This window comes from Staurois parvus, unplaced genomic scaffold, assembly GCF_062004578.1.
Source record: "Staurois parvus isolate SC_StPar_1 unplaced genomic scaffold, SC_StPar_1.0 ptg000962l, whole genome shotgun sequence".
NCBI lineage: Eukaryota > Metazoa > Chordata > Amphibia > Anura > Ranidae > Staurois > Staurois parvus.
Window position 1 is genome coordinate 316537 of NW_028318758.1, and position 23211 is coordinate 339747.

The 23211-nt window shown below is 40.6% G+C and overlaps 1 protein-coding gene across 1 annotated transcript in view; it reads left to right on the top strand.

Moving 5' to 3' along the window:
• RRN3 (RNA polymerase I transcription factor RRN3) overlaps positions 1 to 23211 on the top strand; it is a 600941-nt gene that overhangs the window by 286411 nt on the left and 291319 nt on the right. The window contains exon 10 of the mRNA XM_089657080.1: positions 19677 to 19772. Coding sequence (XP_089513206.1) covers positions 19677 to 19772 — 96 coding nt within the window. The remainder of the gene's footprint in view (positions 1 to 19676; positions 19773 to 23211) is intronic.

Here is a 23211-nt window from a genome sequence, read left to right on the forward strand (position 1 = left end):
ATGTGCCATAATGTTTCTATACCTTTATCAATTGACTTGAAACTTTGCACAACTTGAAGTACAGTTGCACCCAAAAGAGGAAATTCCTCTTTAAGGGCTTGTCCCCCACAAATGTTGGCACTTTTCACAAGCGGGGGGAGCTGGTACCCGATTTTGACAGATAACTGCTCACACTTCCATTCCGACTGCCTAGGCCAGTGGTGGGCAACCTTTTTTTTCAACAGAGCCAAATCTCGCCAAAACCACGATTGAAATTTATTTTGAGAGCCACATTTTTAAAACTGAAAATACATCCCCCATATAGTAATTCATCCCCCATATAGTAATTCATCCCCCATAGTAATTCACCCCCCGTAGTAATTCACCCCCCGTAGTAATTCACCCCCCATATTAATTCATCCCCCATATAGTAATTCATCCCCCATAGTAATTCACCCCCCATATAGTAATTCATCCCCCATATAGTAATTCATCCCCCATATAGTAATTCATCCCCCATAGTAATTCATCCCCCATATAGTAATTCATCCCCCATAGTAATTCATCCCCCATATAGTAATTAATCCCCCATATAGTAATTAATCCCCCATATAGTAATTAATCCCCCATATAGTAATTAATCCCCCATAGTAATTCATCCCCCATATAGTAATTCATCCCCCATAGTAATTAATCCCCCATATAGTAATTCATCCCCCATAGTAATTCATCCCCCCTATAGTAATTCATCCCCCCTATAGTAATTCATTCCCCATATTGTGTCAATTCACTTACCTTTGCTCCGCGCGTTCCTCTCGCCGTGTTCCCGCGCCGTTCCGGTCTTCAGGGCGGACTGTGAGAGGAGAGGAGTTAGTCACGCTGCCCCGCCTACATCCTGACAGCCAATGTTTGCCACGCTTTGCGGGCCGGATTAAAAGGTCTGCCGGGCCATAGTTTGCCCATTGCTGGGCTAGCTGCAGAGTCCTGACTTTTGGGGCGGCCGCCCGAGAGAAGGGAGGGGAGCGGGCGCCCGGCACACAGAAGAGCCACATTAAAGTGTGTAAGGAGCCGCATGTGGCTCGCGAGCCGCGGCTTGCCGACCACTGGCCTAGGCGATCGAAAGCGGAAGTTTTCCTCCTTCCCTCCCCCTGCAGTCTTCAGGGAAACATATGAGAGGTCACAGAAGACTGCATGACCATTCGCGATGCGCAGCGCTCCTCATGCATGTGCACTGGGCACCAGGCTGTGAAGCCGCAAGCTGTTACAGCCAGGTGCTTTTGGTTAAGATGCCAGCACTGATGAAAGAAGACTGTGGGTGAAACCGGCTAGGGTGAGTATACCGCTGGATCATGAGACAGGTGGGAAGTTGTTTTTTTTAAAAGTCAGCAACTACAGTTTTTGTAGCTGCTGACTTTTATTTTTTTTCTTAATAACAATTTTATTGGTTTTCATGCAAGAACAAACAGTACAGAAAAAGAGTATATGGGAAAGAAAATAAACATAACAGAGATATACATCGATGGCAAAACTACAAAGGGTCAGGATCAGTTGAATCATATAATAACAGTGTGGAAATTATCAGGGCCTTTTATTTTAGGTCAGCATAGAGGAAGTGAAGGAATCCCACGGGCACCAAATCATCTCAAACACAGCAAACGAACAACCATGTAATGCAGTCAAATATTCCATCTGTCTGACATCAGCAATAATTTTGTACAAAGTCTGCAATGAAGGGGGAGTAGAAGATAACCAACACATAGGAATGCTTCTCCTGGCTGCGGTCAGAACATGTACAGCAAGTTTTCTGGATGGTTTAGGTAGACCCGGGAATGGTAAACCCAGCAAAAAATGTAATGGGTCAAGTGGGAGAGAGATATGTAACAACGATTGCAACAAGGAGCGGACCTCTTCCCAAAAAGGAATAATGGAGCTGCATGTCCAAAAAATATGATAGAGAGAACCCAGGTCTCTACTACAGCGCCAGCAGACAGGAGAAGCACTCGGATTATAAGCATGGAGAACTTCAGGTGTTTTGTACCATAACATCATGATCTTGTATATATTTTCCTTAAAAACCACACAGACAGAAGATCTAGATGCATTTTCCCAAATTTTCTTCCACGTTAATAAATCAATATCACATTGTACAAATTGAGACCACCTACGCATGTAGAGGTGAGTGTCATTGGCTAAAGGGGGGGCATCCATAAGAAGCTTATGAATATTAGAGATAATACCCCTTTGATGGGGACCCTGCATACATAAACGTTCGAAGGGAGTAGGCTTCCCCAGAATCAATAAGGGTGATAAGGTAGAAAAAAAATGGCGTATTTGAAGGTAAATATAAAAATGTTGGGGAGGTAAAAGAGCTTTTTTCTGAAGATCCGCGAATGAGCATAACTTACGAGTCACCGGGTGAATCAAGTGACGCAGTTGAAAAAGGTCAGCTACTATCCAGAGGGACATCTGGGATATGGCCATATTGTCTGGAAGGTTAGGATTATAGAGAATATTTGTCAGTGGGGAGCAGTCAGAGGCCAGTGAAAATTTAGCCTTACATTTCTGCCAAACAGTCATAGAAAAGTGCATGGGACCAAGGAATAGGTGGCGGAAGGATGAGACATCCACTGCTGAGGTCGACCAAAGGAGGGAGCATGGATGAGTTGGGGACAGTTGCAAGGATTCGATCTCAGTCCAAGTGTTGGGAGGATGATGGGTAGACCATGACAAGAGAAAACGAAGGTGAGTTGCATAATAGTATGTTATTATATCCGGCGCCCCCAATCCCCCCCTAGTGCGCGGAGAGAACAAAACAGAACGTGCAATCATGTGCCGCTTGTTATGCCAAATGAAATGCAAGAAAGATTTTTGAAGGGAGTGCAGTTTGGACATAGGAACGGGGATGGGGAGGGTTGCAAACAAATATAAGAGTTTTGGTAACACGGTCATTTTTAATACGTTAATGCGTCCGAGAAAAGAGATGGGCAGGGCATCCCAGTGTTTCAGAGAGCGAGAAATTGCTATAAATAGTGGAGGGAAATTGGCTTCATATATGGATTGGTAAGAGGAAGTAAGATTAGTACCTAAATATTTTAAAGAATGGGTGCACCACCGGTAGGGAAAGGCTTCCTGAAGTGAAGATAAAATGGCAGGTGGGACATGTATTGGGAGTGCCTCAGTTTTGGACGTGTTGACTTTGTAGCCTGATATAGCCCCAAATTGTTTCAGGGTCTTATGCAAAATTGGTAAGGAGGTATGGGGACACGTAAGTGTAAGGAGGATGTCATCAGCAAACAACGATAATTTGTACTCATGGGAATGGGATTGTATCCCGCGAATATCTGGATTCGAACTGATGGCGATAGCTAGTGGTTCCAGACAAAGAATGAACAGGAAAAGAGAGAGTGGGCAACCCTGACGTGTGCCATTTGACATCCGAAAGGGGAGTGAAAGAAAAGAAGCTAATCTGACCTGCGAAAAGGGGGACGAATAAAGGGCCTTCAAGGCTGCTACAAATGGGCCCCTAAAACCAAATTTCTCCAAGACCCTGAACATGTAAGGCCAACTTAAACGGTCGAAAGCTTTTTGAGCATCTAAGCTCAATAACACAGTAGGGGTGGAGGATCGATTAACCAAGTCAATCAGATCAATGGATCTCCTGGTGTTATCTGCAGCATGTCTGGCAGGTACAAAGCCCACTTGGTCCCTATGTATGAGTTTGGAAATAATTCTGGACAATCGATTGGCCAAAATTTTAGTGAAAATCTTGTAGTCGGAATTGAGTAGGGCAATGGGGCGGTAGTTGTCCACAATAGAATGATCTTTATCGGGTTTAGGGATAACCGAGATATATGCCCGGGAGAAATCAGTCTGGGGTGTGATCCCCTTGAAAAGATCTCGATAAAAAGAGAGGAGATGAGGGGCCAGGATACCAATAAAGGATTTATAGTAGGAGTAAGGCAGTCCGTCCGGACCCGGGGCTTTACGAGAGGGGAGATGTTTAATTGTGTCCAATAATTCCTCTAGCGTAATATCAGCATTAAGGGTAGCAATGTCTGAGGATGATAGTCTCAGAAGTGACAGGGGGTCAAAAAAACGATCAAACGATGACTGTGTGAGGGGTGGATGAAGATCTGGGGACAGACAATTATACAGTTTTTCATAAAATGAGCCAAAAAGGGTTGCCATGACCCGGGGGTCATAGGTAGGGTTTCCATTTGGTTGCATTAAAAGATCAGGTAACGCAGAACACGACTGAGCTTTGAGTCGATTGACCAACATACGATGGGGCTTATTAGAAAATTCGTAAAATTTCTGCTTAATCCACAAGAGGGATTGTGCAGTCTTATTGGAGTCGAGAACTTTAATTCGGTCCCGTAGAGATGTTACCCTCCGGAGTCTAGAAATGGACGGCTTGGCCAACAACCGTCGCTCCGCCAAAACCAGTTGATGTATGAGAGAGGCTCTAGCACTCGCCGAAGACTTTTTTAAACGAGAACCCATAGAAATACAGAGTCCTCGAAAGACTGCCTTGTGGGCCTCCCACAGAGTTGAGGAAGAGCTTACGGAGCCAACATTGTGGGCAAAATATGTGTCAAGTCCCTGGGACAACTCATCTCTAAGATGATCTGTGGAAAGAAAAGTCTCATTAAGGCGCCAATGACATGGTTTGAGAATGACCGGAGGAAATAAAAGGTTTAAAGTCAGAGAGGCATGGTCAGACCAAGTGATGGGATTGATTTCGGAAGAAACCAGGAGCGGAAGCAGTGGGGCAGAGATAAAAAAGTGATCTAGGCGGGAGAAACTACGGTGAGGGGTGGAGTAGAAAGTGAATTGTTTATGGAGGGGATGTTTAATCCGCCAAGCGTCAAAGACGATGTTCCCTTATCAATCTACGAAAAGATTTTGAAGAGGAGCATTGCCGCTTCGAGGGGGTGGACTCAAAAAGGGACTTCCTGTCTTTATGGGGGGAAAAATCAAATTGAAATCCCCTCCAACAATCACCTGCGAAGTGGAGATGGAATCTAGGTTAGCGAGTGTTTGGGAAAGGAATTGCAATTGACCCGTATTTGGGGCGTATAAATTCAACAAAACAAGGGGAGTGTCACCCAGCATACAGTTCAAAATAATGAAGCGACCCTGGTGGTCAACCCTGGAGGAAACAACCCGAAGGGAGCAGTGTGACCCAATCAAAATTGCCACCCCGGCCTTCCCGGAGGGATCAAAGGCTGAATAAGCTTGGGAAAAAAATCTCAAGGCAAAACGAAAAGAGCCAGTTGATTTGAAATGGGTCTCTTGTACAAAAATAATGTCTGCTCCTGAGGATCGAAATTCCTCAAAGCCATCCACCGTTTTTGAATGGAGTTAAGGCCCTTGACATTGTATGACAAAAACCTCAAAGCCATTATAAAATAACAACGATTGAAGTACTTGTAGTAGAATGAAAAATGATTGAAATACCATCGATGTAGAAGAATAAAACACAAAAATCATAAAACAATCAGATAACACAAAAAAAAGAAAAACATAATAAAAAACAGATATCCACAAGGATATAAACTTGGGAACGTCAACTAAGCCCAAGTCGTCTAGGCCAGTGGCTAGACAAAATCGGGGGCAGCACGACATCCGACTCAACAGTGGGGTCACCCAACCCGGCCAGAAGAAACAAAAGCAAAAAGAGCACCCAGCAAGGGTTTGGCCAGTCAGGAGAACAACACCGGTATAGAACCCATGTATAGAGCAGGGGAGAAGGATCAACACCATATTCACCACAGATGATCACCCCAGAGAATCATCAGGCAGGCGGATCTCCTGGTCGAGAGGAACGTGGACGTTGCGGGGTGCGACTTTTATTTTTTTTTCACAGGAGACTGGAACTTCTTTGTAAGTTTTCAGTTTCCCAAAATTATTCTGGAAGTTTAATGGATTTTGATTTCCCTCAAGGAAAATTAATGACATTAAGCTTGCTTTTTGGGGAGCTTAATGTGGCTTAATGTACAAAAAAGAATTTTATGATGTTACCCAATTTCCCTTAAACTTCACACAATACAAGACTTTTATATATTACAACATATCCTGAAAATTGCAGGTCATTTGATAAAACATAACAAAAGTTATTCTGATGTAACCATTTTATTCCGTTCCTCAAACAAACCTCACACAACACAAACTCCATTTATTCAACTATATCCTTACAAATTCAGTAGTTTTTCTAAAAAAAAGAGTGAACATTCAAATTTTTTTAAATATGACATTGGGGACATGACTTCATAGCTCTTAATTTCTGTCAGTGCTACCTTCATATTGCAACAAGTTAGTTTGCAAGAAGACATTTAATTATGAAACTATATAAACCAAAACATGATAGTGATCTTGGAGGAAAACTTCAGTATGTATCCAATGCCAGGACCCATAGTCAGTGGGCAAGAGGCTAACCTGCAGTTCCCTCCAAAAGCCCTTTTCCAGTTGAGTCTGTCACAGTCCATATATATATATATATATATATATATATATATATATATATATATATGATAGAAAGCACCATCTGGAAGAAAGAACACATGGCAATTCCATTACACAGGAGGTAGTGAGGGTATTAAGTATGTACATTCTAATCCATAGCACCACAGAAATAGTGGACAAAAAAAATAAAATACTACAATATCTGTACTTTGTGCGATTCTGAATTGGTTAAAAGTGGTTCCAGCGGCGGATTCGGTCATTTACAAGCTTTCTGGAGTCATTGGTAAGCCCGGAACCAATTCAATGCGGCTGATGAAAGAAAGAGAAGGGGGAGAGGGAGAGAGAGGGAAAGAGAGGGGGGGAGAGAGAGAGAAAGAGGGAGAGAGAAAGGAGGGGGGGGACATGAGACTTTCAATGCCACTACATATTAAGGCTTGACAGGCTCCAATTGCTCAGCTCACAGAACAAGGAGACGAAGCGCAGTGATCACTAAAGCCTGTCAGCCTTTCCCGTACTCTCAGTTGTCAGTAAAGACAGAGAAGGGCTGTTGGTGCAGAACAGCAGTGAAGGCAGAATTTTCATGGCGGATATTGCAGGTTTGCCAGTGTAGGATGTTCAGCTGCTTTCTCCAGCTGTTTGCTCTGCTCAGGCTGCCCCCCCATCTCTAGTTACACTCTCTTGCTCCTCTAGCACAGAATGCTATCCTCTGTCTCTCTCTTCCTGGTTCCCCTAATCACTCACAGCTCTCAGACACTTCCATAGTCATGGTAAGCAGGGCGGACAATGGAGGAGGTGGAGCAGCTCAGTAGAATAAAGTTGGAGCCTCCTGGTTGTGAATTCTGTGGCTTTGCATATACATCACTGGTTGCTAGACACCAGGCGGTCCTAGCAACCAGTGATTTCACTAGGGGACATTGGGCAGCGGCTACCAGAATCGGAAAGCTGGTCTTCCGAAAGCTGGTCTTCGGATGGTACAGCAAACAGAGGATTCTGAGCCAGCTGTGATGCTACTCCAATGTGCAGACAGCATGGATTACAGACTCCCTTGGATGCAGCCTTTCAGAGCCTGCCCAGGGTGGCTGTCATTCCTAGGACACCAGATCCATGGCCGTTACAGACCGCCAGTCTGTGTATCCTGGTCCACCCACTGCAACAAGCAGGGATGGAAATACATCCCTGCTTGCTGGAGAACAGAACTAGTACTAGTACCAACACCGGTGCCTGTAGGAATAGGAGCATAGCAGAGATCGGTCTTACTAGAGGGAAACCACTGGGAATTAAGGGTTTGATTTAAAAATACTCAGGCTATTTCAGAACAACTACTCAGATAACAAGAAGATGGATTACATATTCAGGGGAGGCAGGAGATAAGCAACAAGAACATGTAAAAAAAAGTTTTTGCCCAAAGTTCTCCTTTAAATTTTAATAATCTTTAGTCTGTTTTACCAAACAAAATACAAAAATCCCCCTGCGCTCCACAGAACCTAGTGAGTAAGCTGCTATCACCTATTCTTTTATACCGCAAGATGTGTGAAATCAAATCATATAGGTGGTGAAGCGCTCAACTTATAATTATCTAGTGAATACACAAATCATATTAATACAAATAATTGTAAATAATTATAAACTAGTGCAATATCCTCATACACATAACAAATATATCCCTGGTGATATAGTGAAAACTTATATCTTTTAAACTGTGCAGAAAGTGAAAAAAATACAATAATTAAATAAATAAATAGTGATGCCACACTGTGAAATTAATGGCAAAAGTGTTCAAAATAATGTCACTCCATGCTGCAAATAGTGCTTTTCGTGTAAATCTTGACGTGACTCCCCTCAATAGCAGAAATGCCCCCTCACCTTCCACATTCGACCCTTGCGGGTCACAGAGCCTTTTTGTATATATCTCTTTCTGTTTGATGTTCTCCACTGCCTCCACCGACCATAATCCACCTCCAGGCAGTAAGTACCTCTCCAATTACTCCCCTCATGCACCGAACTTTGCCAGGTAAACCTCTCCTCCACTGCCACCTCCGACCAAATTCCTCCAGGCAGTAAATATCATCCAATACCCCTCACACAATGGACTCAGGCTCAGAGTGATTCATGTAAAACGATAAAACAGACCTCCATAGTGTAACATCGCTTTATTAGACTGATCCAATGTAATAAAATATTGCACTCACATGTCCTCACGATATTACAGGCAGTTTCCCATATGCTATGGGTGTATACAGGAGTCCCAAGATGGCGTCCGAACCCGGAACCGGAAGTACGTCACCCCTACGTCGACGCGTTGCGCCACTGTCACGTGGCTTCTTCAGGATACCGTATTGGATAGCCGCACTTCCTTTTAACTCCTCTACACAGATCTACAAGGGGCGTGTACAATACCTCCATTTTCATGGAGCCCATTATACAAGGACAGCCGCGATCTGCCGCTGATTCCCCTAATTCCAAACTCTAAAAGGGCATAAGGAATTACCCATATATAAGAACTACATGGGGCATATATATTCTCTCGTGGGACCCCCTGTATATAGGACAATATGCTAATACATATAAACAACACCCCATAAAAACCTTTTATTACACTACATACGTAAGTATACTAAACCCAAAAAAACCCATAAGTTTAATATTGTAATTGACATAAAACCCAATAAAAATCTACTCTTAATATTTCCCCTCCCACCTAGACATAGATATATCTAAATTTGTGTATATAACAAATATGCAAATATACACCAAAAATATTTCTATAAAAATTATAAAAATATATATAAAAAATATAAAAAAATATAAAAAATGTATATACCCATATACATAAAACACCATTCCATAAGTAGATATATTAATGTAATGGATTCCAATTATTTTATATTATAATTAATTTGAAGAAATATTGCAAATATTAAAAACCATGATCTAAATTACTTCTAAAAAATTCTAAAAACTATAAAAAAGGGCTCCTATATAGTACCCATACCACATGTTCACAGAAATGGAATCATCTATAATATACAACCTAAACCATATACTGTTACAAATCATCTTAAAAATCATTAATGAAGCAATTGAGATCAAATTCAATGTTTAAGCCTCTAGGTGTCAGCGTTTGCATAAGGAAAATCCATTTGGACTCCGCCTGACTAATTGTTCTCACTTTGTGGCTCCCTCTCCAGTGCTTTTTATAACGTTCTACTCCCCAGAATTTCAAGCCCGAAGGGTCATTAGCATGATGGCTAGCAAAGTGTTTGGAAACATTGTGTTTTGGGTTCCCCTTTAATATATTTTTCACATGTTCTCTTAGTCTTACGCACAAAGCTCGTTTAGTGCGTCCCACATACTGCAGACCGCAGTTGCACTCTAAAACATAAATCACACCTTCAGTTTTACATGTGATAAAATCATTGATCTCAAATAAACGCCCATTACTATTAGCCACAAACTCTTTTTTCTTTTGATTTTGCCCTTTAGTGGCTTTGCAGACACTACATTTTTTACAGGGAAAAAAACCTGTAACATTAAACAAGGTACTCTCTCTATTAACCTTAGGAGGATCTAGTACATTTTTCATAATTTTGTTCCTCAAGGTGGGGGCTCTCCTATAGACAAACTTGGGTTGTTCTGGTAATAAATTACCTAAAATAGGATCCATTTTTAAAATCGGCCAATACTTTTTGAAAACATTTTGGATCTTTTTATATTGCAAATTAAAATCCAATATCACCGCTACCTGATCGGTCTTCTCCTTATCTTCATTTTTTATTTTGTTCCCGATAAGTTTCTTTCTATCCATATTGGCCACCTCAAGTTTATTTTTCTCGAGATCACACACAGCATAACCTTTGGATGCAAATCTTTTTTCCAGAATCATGGCCTGAGTCTTGTAATCTTCTTCATATGTACAATTTCTTTTTAACCTGATGAACTGGCCCTTAGGGATGTTCATTAACCAGGGGGGAAAATGACAACTCTCTATCGGGATGTAACCATTCCGGTCCACATCCTTAAAATGGGTTATAGTGCTAATAATTCCCCCTTTTACTTGAATGTCCAAATCCAAAAATTGAATGGACTGGTTACTGCATTTCCATACAAACTTGATGTTTTTATTATTAATATTTAATTGATTCAAAAAATTCATCAATTTACTTTCATCCCCTTTCCATATGATGAACACATCATCTATATATCTTTTATACATTGCCAGTTCAGCTGGTTGGTTTTTATATATCGAATCTTGTTCCCAATGGGCCATGAACAAGTTCGCCACACTTGGGGCGAAACGGGCTAGAAAGAAACTTATCGGGAACAAAATAAAAAATGAAGATAAGGAGAAGACCGATCAGGTAGCGGTGATATTGGATTTTAATTTGCAATATAAAAAGATCCAAAATGTTTTCAAAAAGTATTGGCCGATTTTAAAAATGGATCCTATTTTAGGTAATTTATTACCAGAACAACCCAAGTTTGTCTATAGGAGAGCCCCCACCTTGAGGAACAAAATTATGAAAAATGTACTAGATCCTCCTAAGGTTAATAGAGAGAGTACCTTGTTTAATGTTACAGGTTTTTTTCCCTGTAAAAAATGTAGTGTCTGCAAAGCCACTAAAGGGCAAAATCAAAAGAAAAAAGAGTTTGTGGCTAATAGTAATGGGCGTTTATTTGAGATCAATGATTTTATCACATGTAAAACTGAAGGTGTGATTTATGTTTTAGAGTGCAACTGCGGTCTGCAGTATGTGGGACGCACTAAACGAGCTTTGTGCGTAAGACTAAGAGAACATGTGAAAAATATATTAAAGGGGAACCCAAAACACAATGTTTCCAAACACTTTGCTAGCCATCATGCTAATGACCCTTCGGGCTTGAAATTCTGGGGAGTAGAACGTTATAAAAAGCACTGGAGAGGGAGCCACAAAGTGAGAACAATTAGTCAGGCGGAGTCCAAATGGATTTTCCTTATGCAAACGCTGACACCTAGAGGCTTAAACATTGAATTTGATCTCAATTGCTTCATTAATGATTTTTAAGATGATTTGTAACAGTATATGGTTTAGGTTGTATATTATAGATGATTCCATTTCTGTGAACATGTGGTATGGGTACTATATAGGAGCCCTTTTTTATAGTTTTTAGAATTTTTTAGAAGTAATTTAGATCATGGTTTTTAATATTTGCAATATTTCTTCAAATTAATTATAATATAAAATAATTGGAATCCATTACATTAATATATCTACTTATGGAATGGTGTTTTATGTATATGGGTATATACATTTTTTATATTTTTTTATATTTTTTATATATATTTTTATAATTTTTATAGAAATATTTTTGGTGTATATTTGCATATTTGTTATATACACAAATTTAGATATATCTATGTCTAGGTGGGAGGGGAAATATTAAGAGTAGATTTTTATTGGGTTTTATGTCAATTACAATATTAAACTTATGGGTTTTTTTGGGTTTAGTATACTTACGTATGTAGTGTAATAAAAGGTTTTTATGGGGTGTTGTTTATATGTATTAGCATATTGTCCTATATACAGGGGGTCCCACGAGAGAATATATATGCCCCATGTAGTTCTTATATATGGGTAATTCCTTATGCCCTTTTAGAGTTTGGAATTAGGGGAATCAGCGGCAGATCGCGGCTGTCCTTGTATAATGGGCTCCATGAAAATGGAGGTATTGTACACGCCCCTTGTAGATCTGTGTAGAGGAGTTAAAAGGAAGTGCGGCTATCCAATACGGTATCCTGAAGAAGCCACGTGACAGTGGCGCAACGCGTCGACGTAGGGGTGACGTACTTCCGGTTCCGGGTTCGGACGCCATCTTGGGACTCCTGTATACACCCATAGCATATGGGAAACTGCCTGTAATATCGTGAGGACATGTGAGTGCAATATTTTATTACATTGGATCAGTCTAATAAAGCGATGTTACACTATGGAGGTCTGTTTTATCGTTTTACATGAATCACTCTGAGCCTGAGTCCATTGTGTGAGGGGTATTGGATGATATTTACTGCCTGGAGGAATTTGGTCGGAGGTGGCAGTGGAGGAGAGGTTTACCTGGCAAAGTTCGGTGCATGAGGGGAGTAATTGGAGAGGTACTTACTGCCTGGAGGTGGATTATGGTCGGTGGAGGCAGTGGAGAACATCAAACAGAAAGAGATATATACAAAAAGGCTCTGTGACCCGCAAGGGTCGAATGTGGAAGGTGAGGGGGCATTTCTGCTATTGAGGGGAGTCACGTCAAGATTTACACGAAAAGCACTATTTGCAGCATGGAGTGACATTATTTTGAACACTTTTGCCATTAATTTCACAGTGTGGCATCACTATTTATTTATTTAATTATTGTATTTTTTTCACTTTCTGCACAGTTTAAAAGATATAAGTTTTCACTATATCACCAGGGATATATTTGTTATGTGTATGAGGATATTGCACTAGTTTATAATTATTTACAATTATTTGTATTAATATGATTTGTGTATTCACTAGATAATTATAAGTTGAGCGCTTCACCACCTATATGATTTGTTTTACCAAACAACCTGAGATTTTTATAATATGTTGGCATAGATGAAGTCTTCTATTGTGTACATTTTGAGGAAATCGGATAACATCCAAATTTTCGTTTGTACTTTAAGCCACAATTAGTTCCCCTAAAAATACAGTGAGGAACAGAAGTATTTGAACACCCTGCAATTTTGCAAGTTCTCCCACTTAGAAGTCATGGAGGGGTCTGAAATTCACAGTGTAGGTGCATTCCCACTCTGAGAGACAGAATAAAAAAAAAAATTCAGGAAATCACATTGTATGATTTTTAAAGAATGTATTTGCCTTGCACTGCTGAACATAAGTATTTGAACACCTGAGAAAATCAGTGTTAATATTTGGTACAGAAGCCTTTGTTTGCAATTACAGAGGTCAAACGTTTCCTGTAGTTCTTGACCAGGTTTGCACACACTGCAACAGGGATTTTGGCCCATTCCTCCACACAGATCTCCTCTAGATCTGTCAGGTTTCGGGGCTGTCGCTGAGCAACACGGAGTTTCAGCTTCCTCCAAAGATGTTCTATTGGATTTAGGTCTGGAGACTAGCTAGGCCACTCCAGAACTTTGATATGCTTCTTACTGAGCCACTCCTTGGTTACTGGATGTAAATAATGTTATAATTACAAGTATATTTTAGTTAGATGGAAATATACAGTATTTAAACCATTGAGTGTTTTGCAGCATCAAAACTTTCTAACGTCAAACTTGTATTACAAGTTCTGGCCTTCTGTTCCCTTAGCATATTTAACATGAGTGGTAAACAGCAGCCTTCTGTGAACTTCCAATCAGGTTGCGCCCAATATACATTGGCTAGGTACAGTGTCAAATTAGTGAGCATTATATTAGCCACAGTACAGACAGAAGGGGGGATATAAGGCCTGGTCACCCAGCTGGAGGGCTCTTGGTGATGAGACACACACAGCAGGAAGGATGACTAAACCTGAAGCTGAGAGGTAAAACTAACTTCATACTTATATTGCACATTGTATTTTAAACATGGTTTTATGGGTAAATTGTAAATATCGTATAAGTCAAGAGACTTAAACTGTACATTGTGTTGTAAATACTGCTTAGCATGTAATTTGTATATATTATGTACCTCTATCAATAAATGTATATTGCAGATTGAACTACCTCTTTTGTGTAGGAACTCTCAGATCTAGCTGTGTACATGTAAATACTCCTACAAGGATTGAGGTGTATTCAAAAATACATGTAACATAGTCAACACTGTCCCACGCTACGGCCACTACACAAGGTGGTAGGGGCTACACAAGCTTAATGTCACTCACTTGCTTTGTGGTAGATCAAAAACCATGAAACTTCTAGGACATGTTTGGGAAGTTGAGAACTTGGGCTGTGAAAAGTTTCAAGTCAATTGATTGAGATTTAGGCACATTATAGTACGTTAATCTTTTTTTACATTAAGCTGTTCACATTAAATGTTTCAGCACTGTAAAATATAGCTTAATGTGAATAACGTTTGGTGTGATTTACCAAATGATCTGAAATTTTCAGAATATGTTGCTATAGAGTCTTTTATTGTGTGAAGTTTGGTGGAGATTGGTAAACATCTAAGCTCTTTTTTGTACGTTAAGCTCCTCAAGAAACAAGCTTTATGTCCCCCATTTTTTTTGTGGAAGGCTGAAATCTATGAAACTTCTAGGACATGTTTGGGATGTGGAGAACTTGGGCTGTGCGAAGTTTCAAGTCAATTGATTGAGATTTAGGCACATTATGGTACGTTAAGCTCTTTTTACATTAAGCTGTTCACATTAAATGTTTTAGCACTGTAAAATATAGCTTAATGTGAATAACGATTGGTGTGATTTACCAAATAATCTGAAATTTTCAGAATATGTTGCCATAGCTATAATCTTCTATTTTGTGAAGTTTGGGGGACATTGGTAAACATCTAAGCTCTTTTTGAGTACGTTAAGCCACATTAAGCCCCCTCCCTAAAAACAAGCTTAATGTCCCCCATTTACTTTGTGGAAGGCTGAAATCTATGAAACTTCTAGGACATGTTTGGGATGTTGAGAACTTAGGCTGTGCAAAGTTTCAAGTCAATTGATTGCGATTTAGGCAGTTTATTACATGTTAAGCTACATTAATCCAGTTTCACATTAAATGTTTTAGTCTGTCCCCTATACAGTAGTTCAGAAATTCAGAAGTTACTTTCCCCCTCCAGCTGAAAGAGAGAGTTCCTTTTAGTTTATTTCCCCAAGTTAAAAGATACAATGTATCTTTTCAGTTTCTTAAAATATACAAAGTATCCTTTAGCTCTGGGAAACTGACAGCTAATGTTGTGAGCTATACTGAAGAAAAAAAAAAAGTTGGCATTTGCATTTAAAAATCAGCACTGACATACACTTAGTATTGTGAAAAAAATTAGTAAAACATTTGTAAACCGAGGCATTATTTTCAATGGATTTTCATTCGTAAACCGAGGTATTACTGTATATGCTGTTTTTTTTTTTTTTTTTTTTTTTTGTATGCAGCCTTTGGACTGAATGAAAAAAAGAGACAAAATCTCTGCCAGAAAAAGGGTGTGGTATGCCCACCATTGGAATATACCGCCCTGCATCCACCTACTTCTGATGGTGGGCACACATTAGGTCACACTTTGCCACATGGGCCAGTTCCAAGATTGTACAAATGCCTTAATAGTGGCACGGCTTGAATAAAAATTGTCCACGTATAAGTGGTACTCCATATGTAGAAGGATGACACCAAGTCCCAAACTATCTTGCCACTGCTCCCCATGTAGTCTGGGCATGTGGGGGGCTCCATGTGACAATCTTTCCCCTCGTAAATCCAAACAATACTTGTGCTCGCCACTGCACCAGCTTGTACTACACTTACGGGACTCGCCACGTCGCCAAGTCATACTGCAGTTCTGGTATTATTATTATTATACAGGATTTATATAGCGCCAACAGTTTGCGCAGCACTTTACAATATAACGGGAGACAATACAGCAACAAAACAGTTCAATACAAGAGGGTTAGAAGTGCCTGATCATGGGAGCTTACAATCTAAGAGGTATGTGAAAGATGTACTAGACCGCTGGTGTCACCAGTTCACCAAAAGGTAGCGCGGCACTAGTACTGGCACTCTGCTGCATATGAGAGTCATCAAAATTTACCGACGTGTGCTAACAGAGATCAGACCTGATTCTGCAAACACTGCGGTTTTGTGTGCAATGTATCAAGTGACAGTGACCTACTGGCACTGCACTTAATGCGGGAGAAGGGGGGGTAAGCATAGGGGCTAAACGCAGGTGTTGGCAGGTGTCGGGGCTGATCCCGCTAACGCTGCATTTTTGGGGATGCTGTACTAATGTGAACACTGGTATAGCGCTGATCTGATCAAAGATATTGATCCGTTCAGACACTATACTAGCAGTGGAGGTTTATTGTGTATGAGCATCTTTCTGGCAATCAAGGGGTTAAATGTGATGACTGGTGTACTGACAGGCAATCTGACACCATCTGGGAGGGGCGTGAAAACCACGGGAGCGTCAATCACGTGTGTGTATGTGTATATGTATGTATATGTGTGTGTGTGTGTGTATATATATATATATATATATATATATATATATATATATATATATATACACACACATATATAACAGTATATATATGTGGTTTTCCGTACCTGTGCCGCCCTGTAGTAGTATTTCTGCTATAGGGCGGTCAGGAAACAGTTACATAAGCAGTTTGTGTTACGGTGCTGTTACTTTAACTGACAGTTGCGCGGTCATGCAACGCTGCATCAACATGAAATTTTCATCCTTTTTTCCCCACAAATTGGGCTTTCTTTCTGTGGTATTTAATCGCCTGTACATTTTTATTTTTCGCACTATTAAAAAAAAAAACTATTTTGAGAAAAAAAAAACCTAAAAAAATTTACAAATCAAATTTTGTCATAAATTTCAGCCAAAATGTGTTCTGCAACTGTCTTTGCTAAAAAAAAATCCCAATACGTGTAAATTAATTGGTTTACGTGAAAGTTATAGCGTTTACAAATGGCGGTATAGATACTGGATTTTGAGTTTATTTTTATACTAATAATGGCGGCGATCAGCGACTTATGGAGGGACTGCAGCAGACATTCTGACACTGGGGGGAACTGACTTGGGGTCACTGACATCCCCTGTGAAACCAATACAGTTAACAGTGCAAAAAAACCACCCTTCCTGTGCCCAGAGCACTTCCGAGATGTTCAGCATCTGGTCTCTGTAATCCATGATTTCCTCCAAACGCCAGTAGAGATCGCTCCTGAAGTCAGGGTCCTGTGACCGCTTCCCATACAACAGCCCCAAGCCGCCGTAGCCTTCCATCTATTGCCCGGGGGCCCCATGAGTTGTCAGTCCGCCCCTGCTTGGAACACAATACCTTTCCTGTGTGGAAGAGAGAATTTTTCTCTGATGGCGCTGCTTGCAGTCTAGCATTTCATTCTTGATTCCTGGTAGGCGGGACCACTCCATTCCACCAAGACCTGCTGTAGCACTGGTCTCCTATGCTGCATCCACATCTCTCTCAGCCTCCTTCTGTATTCCTTTTTCATGGCAGCTGGTATCCATTCCCCTCCCCTTCTGCTAACTGGACCTGAGATCCTAGTGGTGGTTTGGATGTCTCAGACTGCAGGAAGCATCCGACTGCTGCCACCAAATGTGAAGGACCACCTATCACCCGGATTGGGTGATTACGTCAGAGAACTGCTTCCTCACCACTGGGACACCGAACCCAAGGTATTATAGGTGGGCATTGCACCCAAGACTAGGCGACACTAGCTTAGGTGCAAAACTGGAACTCTATTCATCAGAAATACAGGTTTTTATACACTCATAAATAGGGGCAGTCCCCACATGAACAATAAAAACAAATATTACACATTGGGATAAACACCCCACACTGATTAGGTAATACCTTGCTCACATTATCCTACACATTGCAAAAGGTAAACAGTGATCTAATTAACAGTAAGCTAATCTGTTAAGTAAGCAACAGTCAGGCAACCAGACAATGCTTGATTAATCAGGGAGTCCACCGCAGACAGCTTGGCAACAAGCCCACCTCTGAATACACAAAATACATTACACATGCTGTCTTTCAGTTGTTTGCTTTCACTTATATAATCTGTCCAGCATAAGACAAAACCCATACAATATTCCAACAGTCTGAAAAAGTGAAATTCATCTATCTTTATAGATTTCTTGAGGGAGATTGTTGGTAAATATTTCTGTCCCAAGTGGAGGAGCTTCTCCAACTCAGTCTACACGTGGGCCCCATATTTTCTCTGACCATTAACCTGTACAAGATTAATTATACAACTTTCCATCCACACCAGAAGGGAAGCTGTATTGTCCTTACTCAGAGAATAAATCCAAGCCTTGCTCTCAGTGTTTATCAAGTTGTTTATTTTTAGGGAATGATCTTCTCTCTCCATTGGGCATAATCCGTGGTAGAAGGCTAGCCTGTAGTCCCATCCAAAAGCCCCTGTCGTGGTTGTGTCTTTCATAATCTCTATAATTGGCTATGAAATCTGCGAGCAACAGGGTACCAGTCACCATGATCCCTATATCCACCAGTGCGCATGTGCTCAGCGATGTACAGGTACATTGCTGAGCCTCTCGCTGCTGCCCGCAGTACATTTACTGTGAGCAGATAGGCAAATGGTTAAAAGGGGCATCCAGATTCTGATAAACTACCACCTGCACCCACACAAGTGCTGTGCTAGCATCAACATAGGGACAGGATGCTTTGCCAGTCCCCCCCCCCCCTTCGAAAGTTGAGGGCATGGGGCAACATTAAACGGGGTGGTGCTCGACTTGCTCAACCCCCTTCCCTCTTGTCTGGCCTCACGGGTCGCATGTTCAAATAATGGTCTGATTTGGGGGGGGGGGGGGACTCCACTCCATTCCATTTTTTTGGCATTGAGGCCCCCTAAAAATTCATACCAGACTCGAAGCACCAGGTATGGGTTGGAGGTGGGGGGAACCATGTGCTGCTTTTTTTTTTATCCCAGCTCTTTTGTTTACATTCTGCTTTCATCAGGGAATCTCCCACTAATAGTGGGGTTGACTCATCGTTGTTAGGAAGCTGACGGGTGCCGTCTCCTTAACAACCAAGGACTCAAACCTGCTGGCTAACAGCTGGGATGAGTGACTGGCTGTTAGGTTGACGGCGGGTGCCAGCATCTATCAACCAGCACAAATCACACTGAAAAAAGGATACATTTTTGTATGTAGATGTGTTTTTGATGTACGTCCATGGACCTAAGAATCACTCTGTACCCCACAAAAGTCGCACCAGACTCTTCTCAACGTCAGACTGCAGTCTCACTGCATGTACAGTATGTGAATGGGCTCCATAGAAACAAATGTTATTTCACTTGTCATGCGATTCAATGCAATTTCAATTGCATTAGGAATTCCATCAGTTTTAACCTGGGCTTATAGTTGATTATTGCTCTGTAAGAGAGATTTGCTTTTTTTCTGTCATTTGACATGACTAAGCAGCAACACCGCATCATTTTGGATTAAAAAATGCTCATATTTTATTACATTTTTCATTGATATGTTTTTAAATACTTTAAAATTGCTTTCTTGAAAATGTCGTCATATATCTTGATTAACATATAGGTGAATGCATCACGCCATGACATAGAAGATGCCGAACAAAATGCATGTATTGCGAACAGCGGGAATTGTAGTGCTGAAGAAGATATCTTTAACATGGTAAGATATACGTTTTCTTTGCTTCTAAATTTCATTCAGTCACTAAATAAACTTGCATAAAAATATGTGCAGAAAATAAGAGAACTATAGATGGCAAACAGAATTAACATATGTTTGGTGTAAAGATGTATGCACAGTTGCCAAATTTTAGGAATTGGCCATATGAAACTTGAAAAAATAGAATATCGTGCAAAAGTTCATTTATTTCAGTAATGCAATTTCAAAGGTGAAAATAATATATGAGATAGACTCATTACATGCAAAGCAAGATAGTTCAAGCCGTGATTTGTCATAATTGTGATGATTATGGCTTACAGCTCATGAAAACCCCAAATCCACAATCTCAGAAAATTAAAATATTACATGCAATCAATCAAAACAAGGATTGTACATAAAACAATATCGGACTTCTGATAAGTATAAGCATGCATATGTACTCAGTACTTGGTTTGGGCCCCTTTTGCACCAATTACTGCCTTAATGCTGCGTGGCATGGAAGCTATCAGCCTGTGGCACTGCTGAGGTGTTACGGAAGACCAGGATGCTTCAATAGCGGCCTTCAGCTCTTCTGTATTGTTCGGTCTCATGTTTCTCATGTTTCTTTTGGCAATGCCCCATAGATTTTCTATGGGGTTCAGTTCAGGCAAGTTTGCTGGCCAATCAAGCACAGTAATCCCACTGTCATTGAACCAGGTTTTGGTAGTGTGGGCAGGTGCTAAGTCCTGCTGGAAAATGAAGTCAGCATCCCCATAAAGCTCGTCTGAGGAAGGAAGCATGAAGTGCTCCAAAATCTCCTGGTAGATGGCTACGTTGACCCTGGACTTAAGCACAGTGGACCAACACCAGCAGATGACATGGCTCCCCAAATCAACAGACTGTGGAAACTTCACACTGGACTTCAAGCATCTTGCAGTGTGTGCCTCTCCATCCTTCTTTCATACTCTGGGTCCTTGGTTTCCAAATGAGATGCAAAAGTTTCTCTCATCAGAAAAGAGGACTTTGGAGCACTGAGCAACAGACCAGGTCTGTTTTTCTTTAGCCAAGGTAAGACGCTTCTGACGTTGTTTGTTGTTCAGGAGCGGCTTGACATTTGAAGCCCATGTCCAGGATCCGTCTGTGTGTGGTGGCTCTTGATGCACTGACCCCAGCCTCAGTCCACTCCTTGTGAAAGTCCCCAACACTTTTGAATGGCCTTTTCCTGACAATCCTCTCCAGGCTGCGGTCATCCCTGCTGTTTGTGTACCTTTTCTTCCACACTTTTCCCTTCCACATAACTTTCTATTAATGTGCTTTGATACAGCACTTTGGGAACATCCAACTTCTTTTGCAATTACCTGCAAAGCTTTCCCTCCTTATGGAGGGTGTCAATGATGGTTTCTGCACAACTGTCAAATCAGCAGTCTTTCCCATGATTGTGATTCCTACTGAACCAGACTGAGAGACCATTTAAAGGCTCAAGAACCCTTTGCAGGTGTTATGGCTTAATTAGCTCATTAGAGTGGGACATTTTGAGCCTAGAATATTGCACCTTTTCACAATATTCAAATTTTCTGAGATTGTGGATTTGGGGTTTTCATGAGCTGTAAGCCATAATCATGTCATGGCTTGAACTCTCTTGCTTTGCATATAATGAGTCTATCTCATATATTAGTTTCACCTTTTAAGTTGCATTACTGAAATAATTAACTTTTGCACGATATTCTAATTTTTCGAGTTTCACCTGTAGATCAAAATTTCCCCGGTTCAGCAGGAACCTGCTGAATTTCAATCCAGCTATGGCTGCGGCTGCTAGAGAGAAGTTGATGCAATGATTGGCTTCTTTCCAATGGGAATGTAGGAAATCTCTCATTCAATCAGCGCTTGCAGTGCTGATCAGTGTTTTCTGACAGCAGAGGGTCCTGCTGTCCAAATACAGTAGCACAGTGGGAGGTAATCCTTCATCTACCTTAAATGTGTTAATGGAGGAATGCATTCATTTTTTTTCATCAGCCAACTGACTAATAATAAAAAAAAAAAAAGATGCATCCCATATATAGTACATTTGATAGATCTCTAGTGTAACTAAAGGCACTTTTTTTTTTTTTTTTTAATTGGATAAGAAGATGGGAAGTTAGAACCCCCTTTTTTCAGTCTTTGTCCCAGTTTGTAAGATTCTCAATTTGTAATTGAGCTAATCACCAATGTCACCAAGAATGAAAGTGAGGATAAATCTAAACTTTTAGGTCGCCACCAGAAAAGGAAAAGAGGGAAAGTCTTTTTATTGGGGACACTTTTTTCTGTGACAGCTTTCTAAGTTGACATTTACCCTCAAGTTGGAAAGATATGATCTCACTGCCTGCTGAGTCTCTAAGACAGGTAATAAATGAAAATCTCCCTGATGAGAAACAAATGGCAACAAAAAAATCTCTGATAGCAGTTGTAACCCTACTCTATGAACCCTTTCTCTGCTAGGCCCTTTTTAACTCAGGTGGCCAGACCATGTTTGCAATTATGCCATTGCTTTTTTATTTTTCCCTTACAGCTCTCAGAGTTTGTGCAAGACCCCCAAACCATACATTTTCTGAAAGCATAGAACCAGTAGAATAAAAGGAAAATGCTACTGATTTTTTTAGGCCCTGTGATATTTTGCACAAATGTTTATCAAATTGCTGTTTTCACTAAAAATACACTGAAATCATTATTAATTGATACATATAGTGCAAAATTTTAAAAATTCATGCTGAATCCCTACTAAATAAAAAAAGCTAAAACTTTATTGAGTTAATAAAAAAACAAATATTTGTACATTTTAAATTGTGCCTTTTTTGCAAAATTATGAAAACTGTGTGCATGACTGTAAATAAAAACAGTTTAGTCTCAAAATCTGGAGCTTACCATTTTTCTCTTACAACTTGTAGAATTTGTAAAAGATCCCCCAAACCATACATTTTCTAAAAGCACATGACCTGAAGAATAAAAAAAATGTGCTACTGATTTTTTAGGCCCTGCAAATGTGCATCAAATTGCTGGTTTCACTAATAATACACTAAAATCATTATTATTGCACAGAATCATAACAAAACTTACAAAATCCTGCTAAATTGCTACTAAGGCCTTGTTTACATGGGGTACTAAAATGTATGCCCATGGAGGGCATTATTTACCTGCATGAGGATGCACAGATGTTCCTATTCATGTCAGTTGGGATGCATTGGCTGCATTGGGAGCCGCTGCTCCCACTCTGACATCCATGTGGATGCATGACCCCGATCGCAGACAGTGTGAGCTCAGAAACATGCACCCGGACCCACATGGAGGTCAGGTTGGGAGCAGCAGCTGTGTTTGTGCTGTTGCTACATCCCAAATGACATCAATGAGGCTGCGTGCACAGGGATGCACGTAAACACAGTCTTGCAGGGGCATACACTGTAGTATGCCCTGTGTGAACAAGGCCTTACAT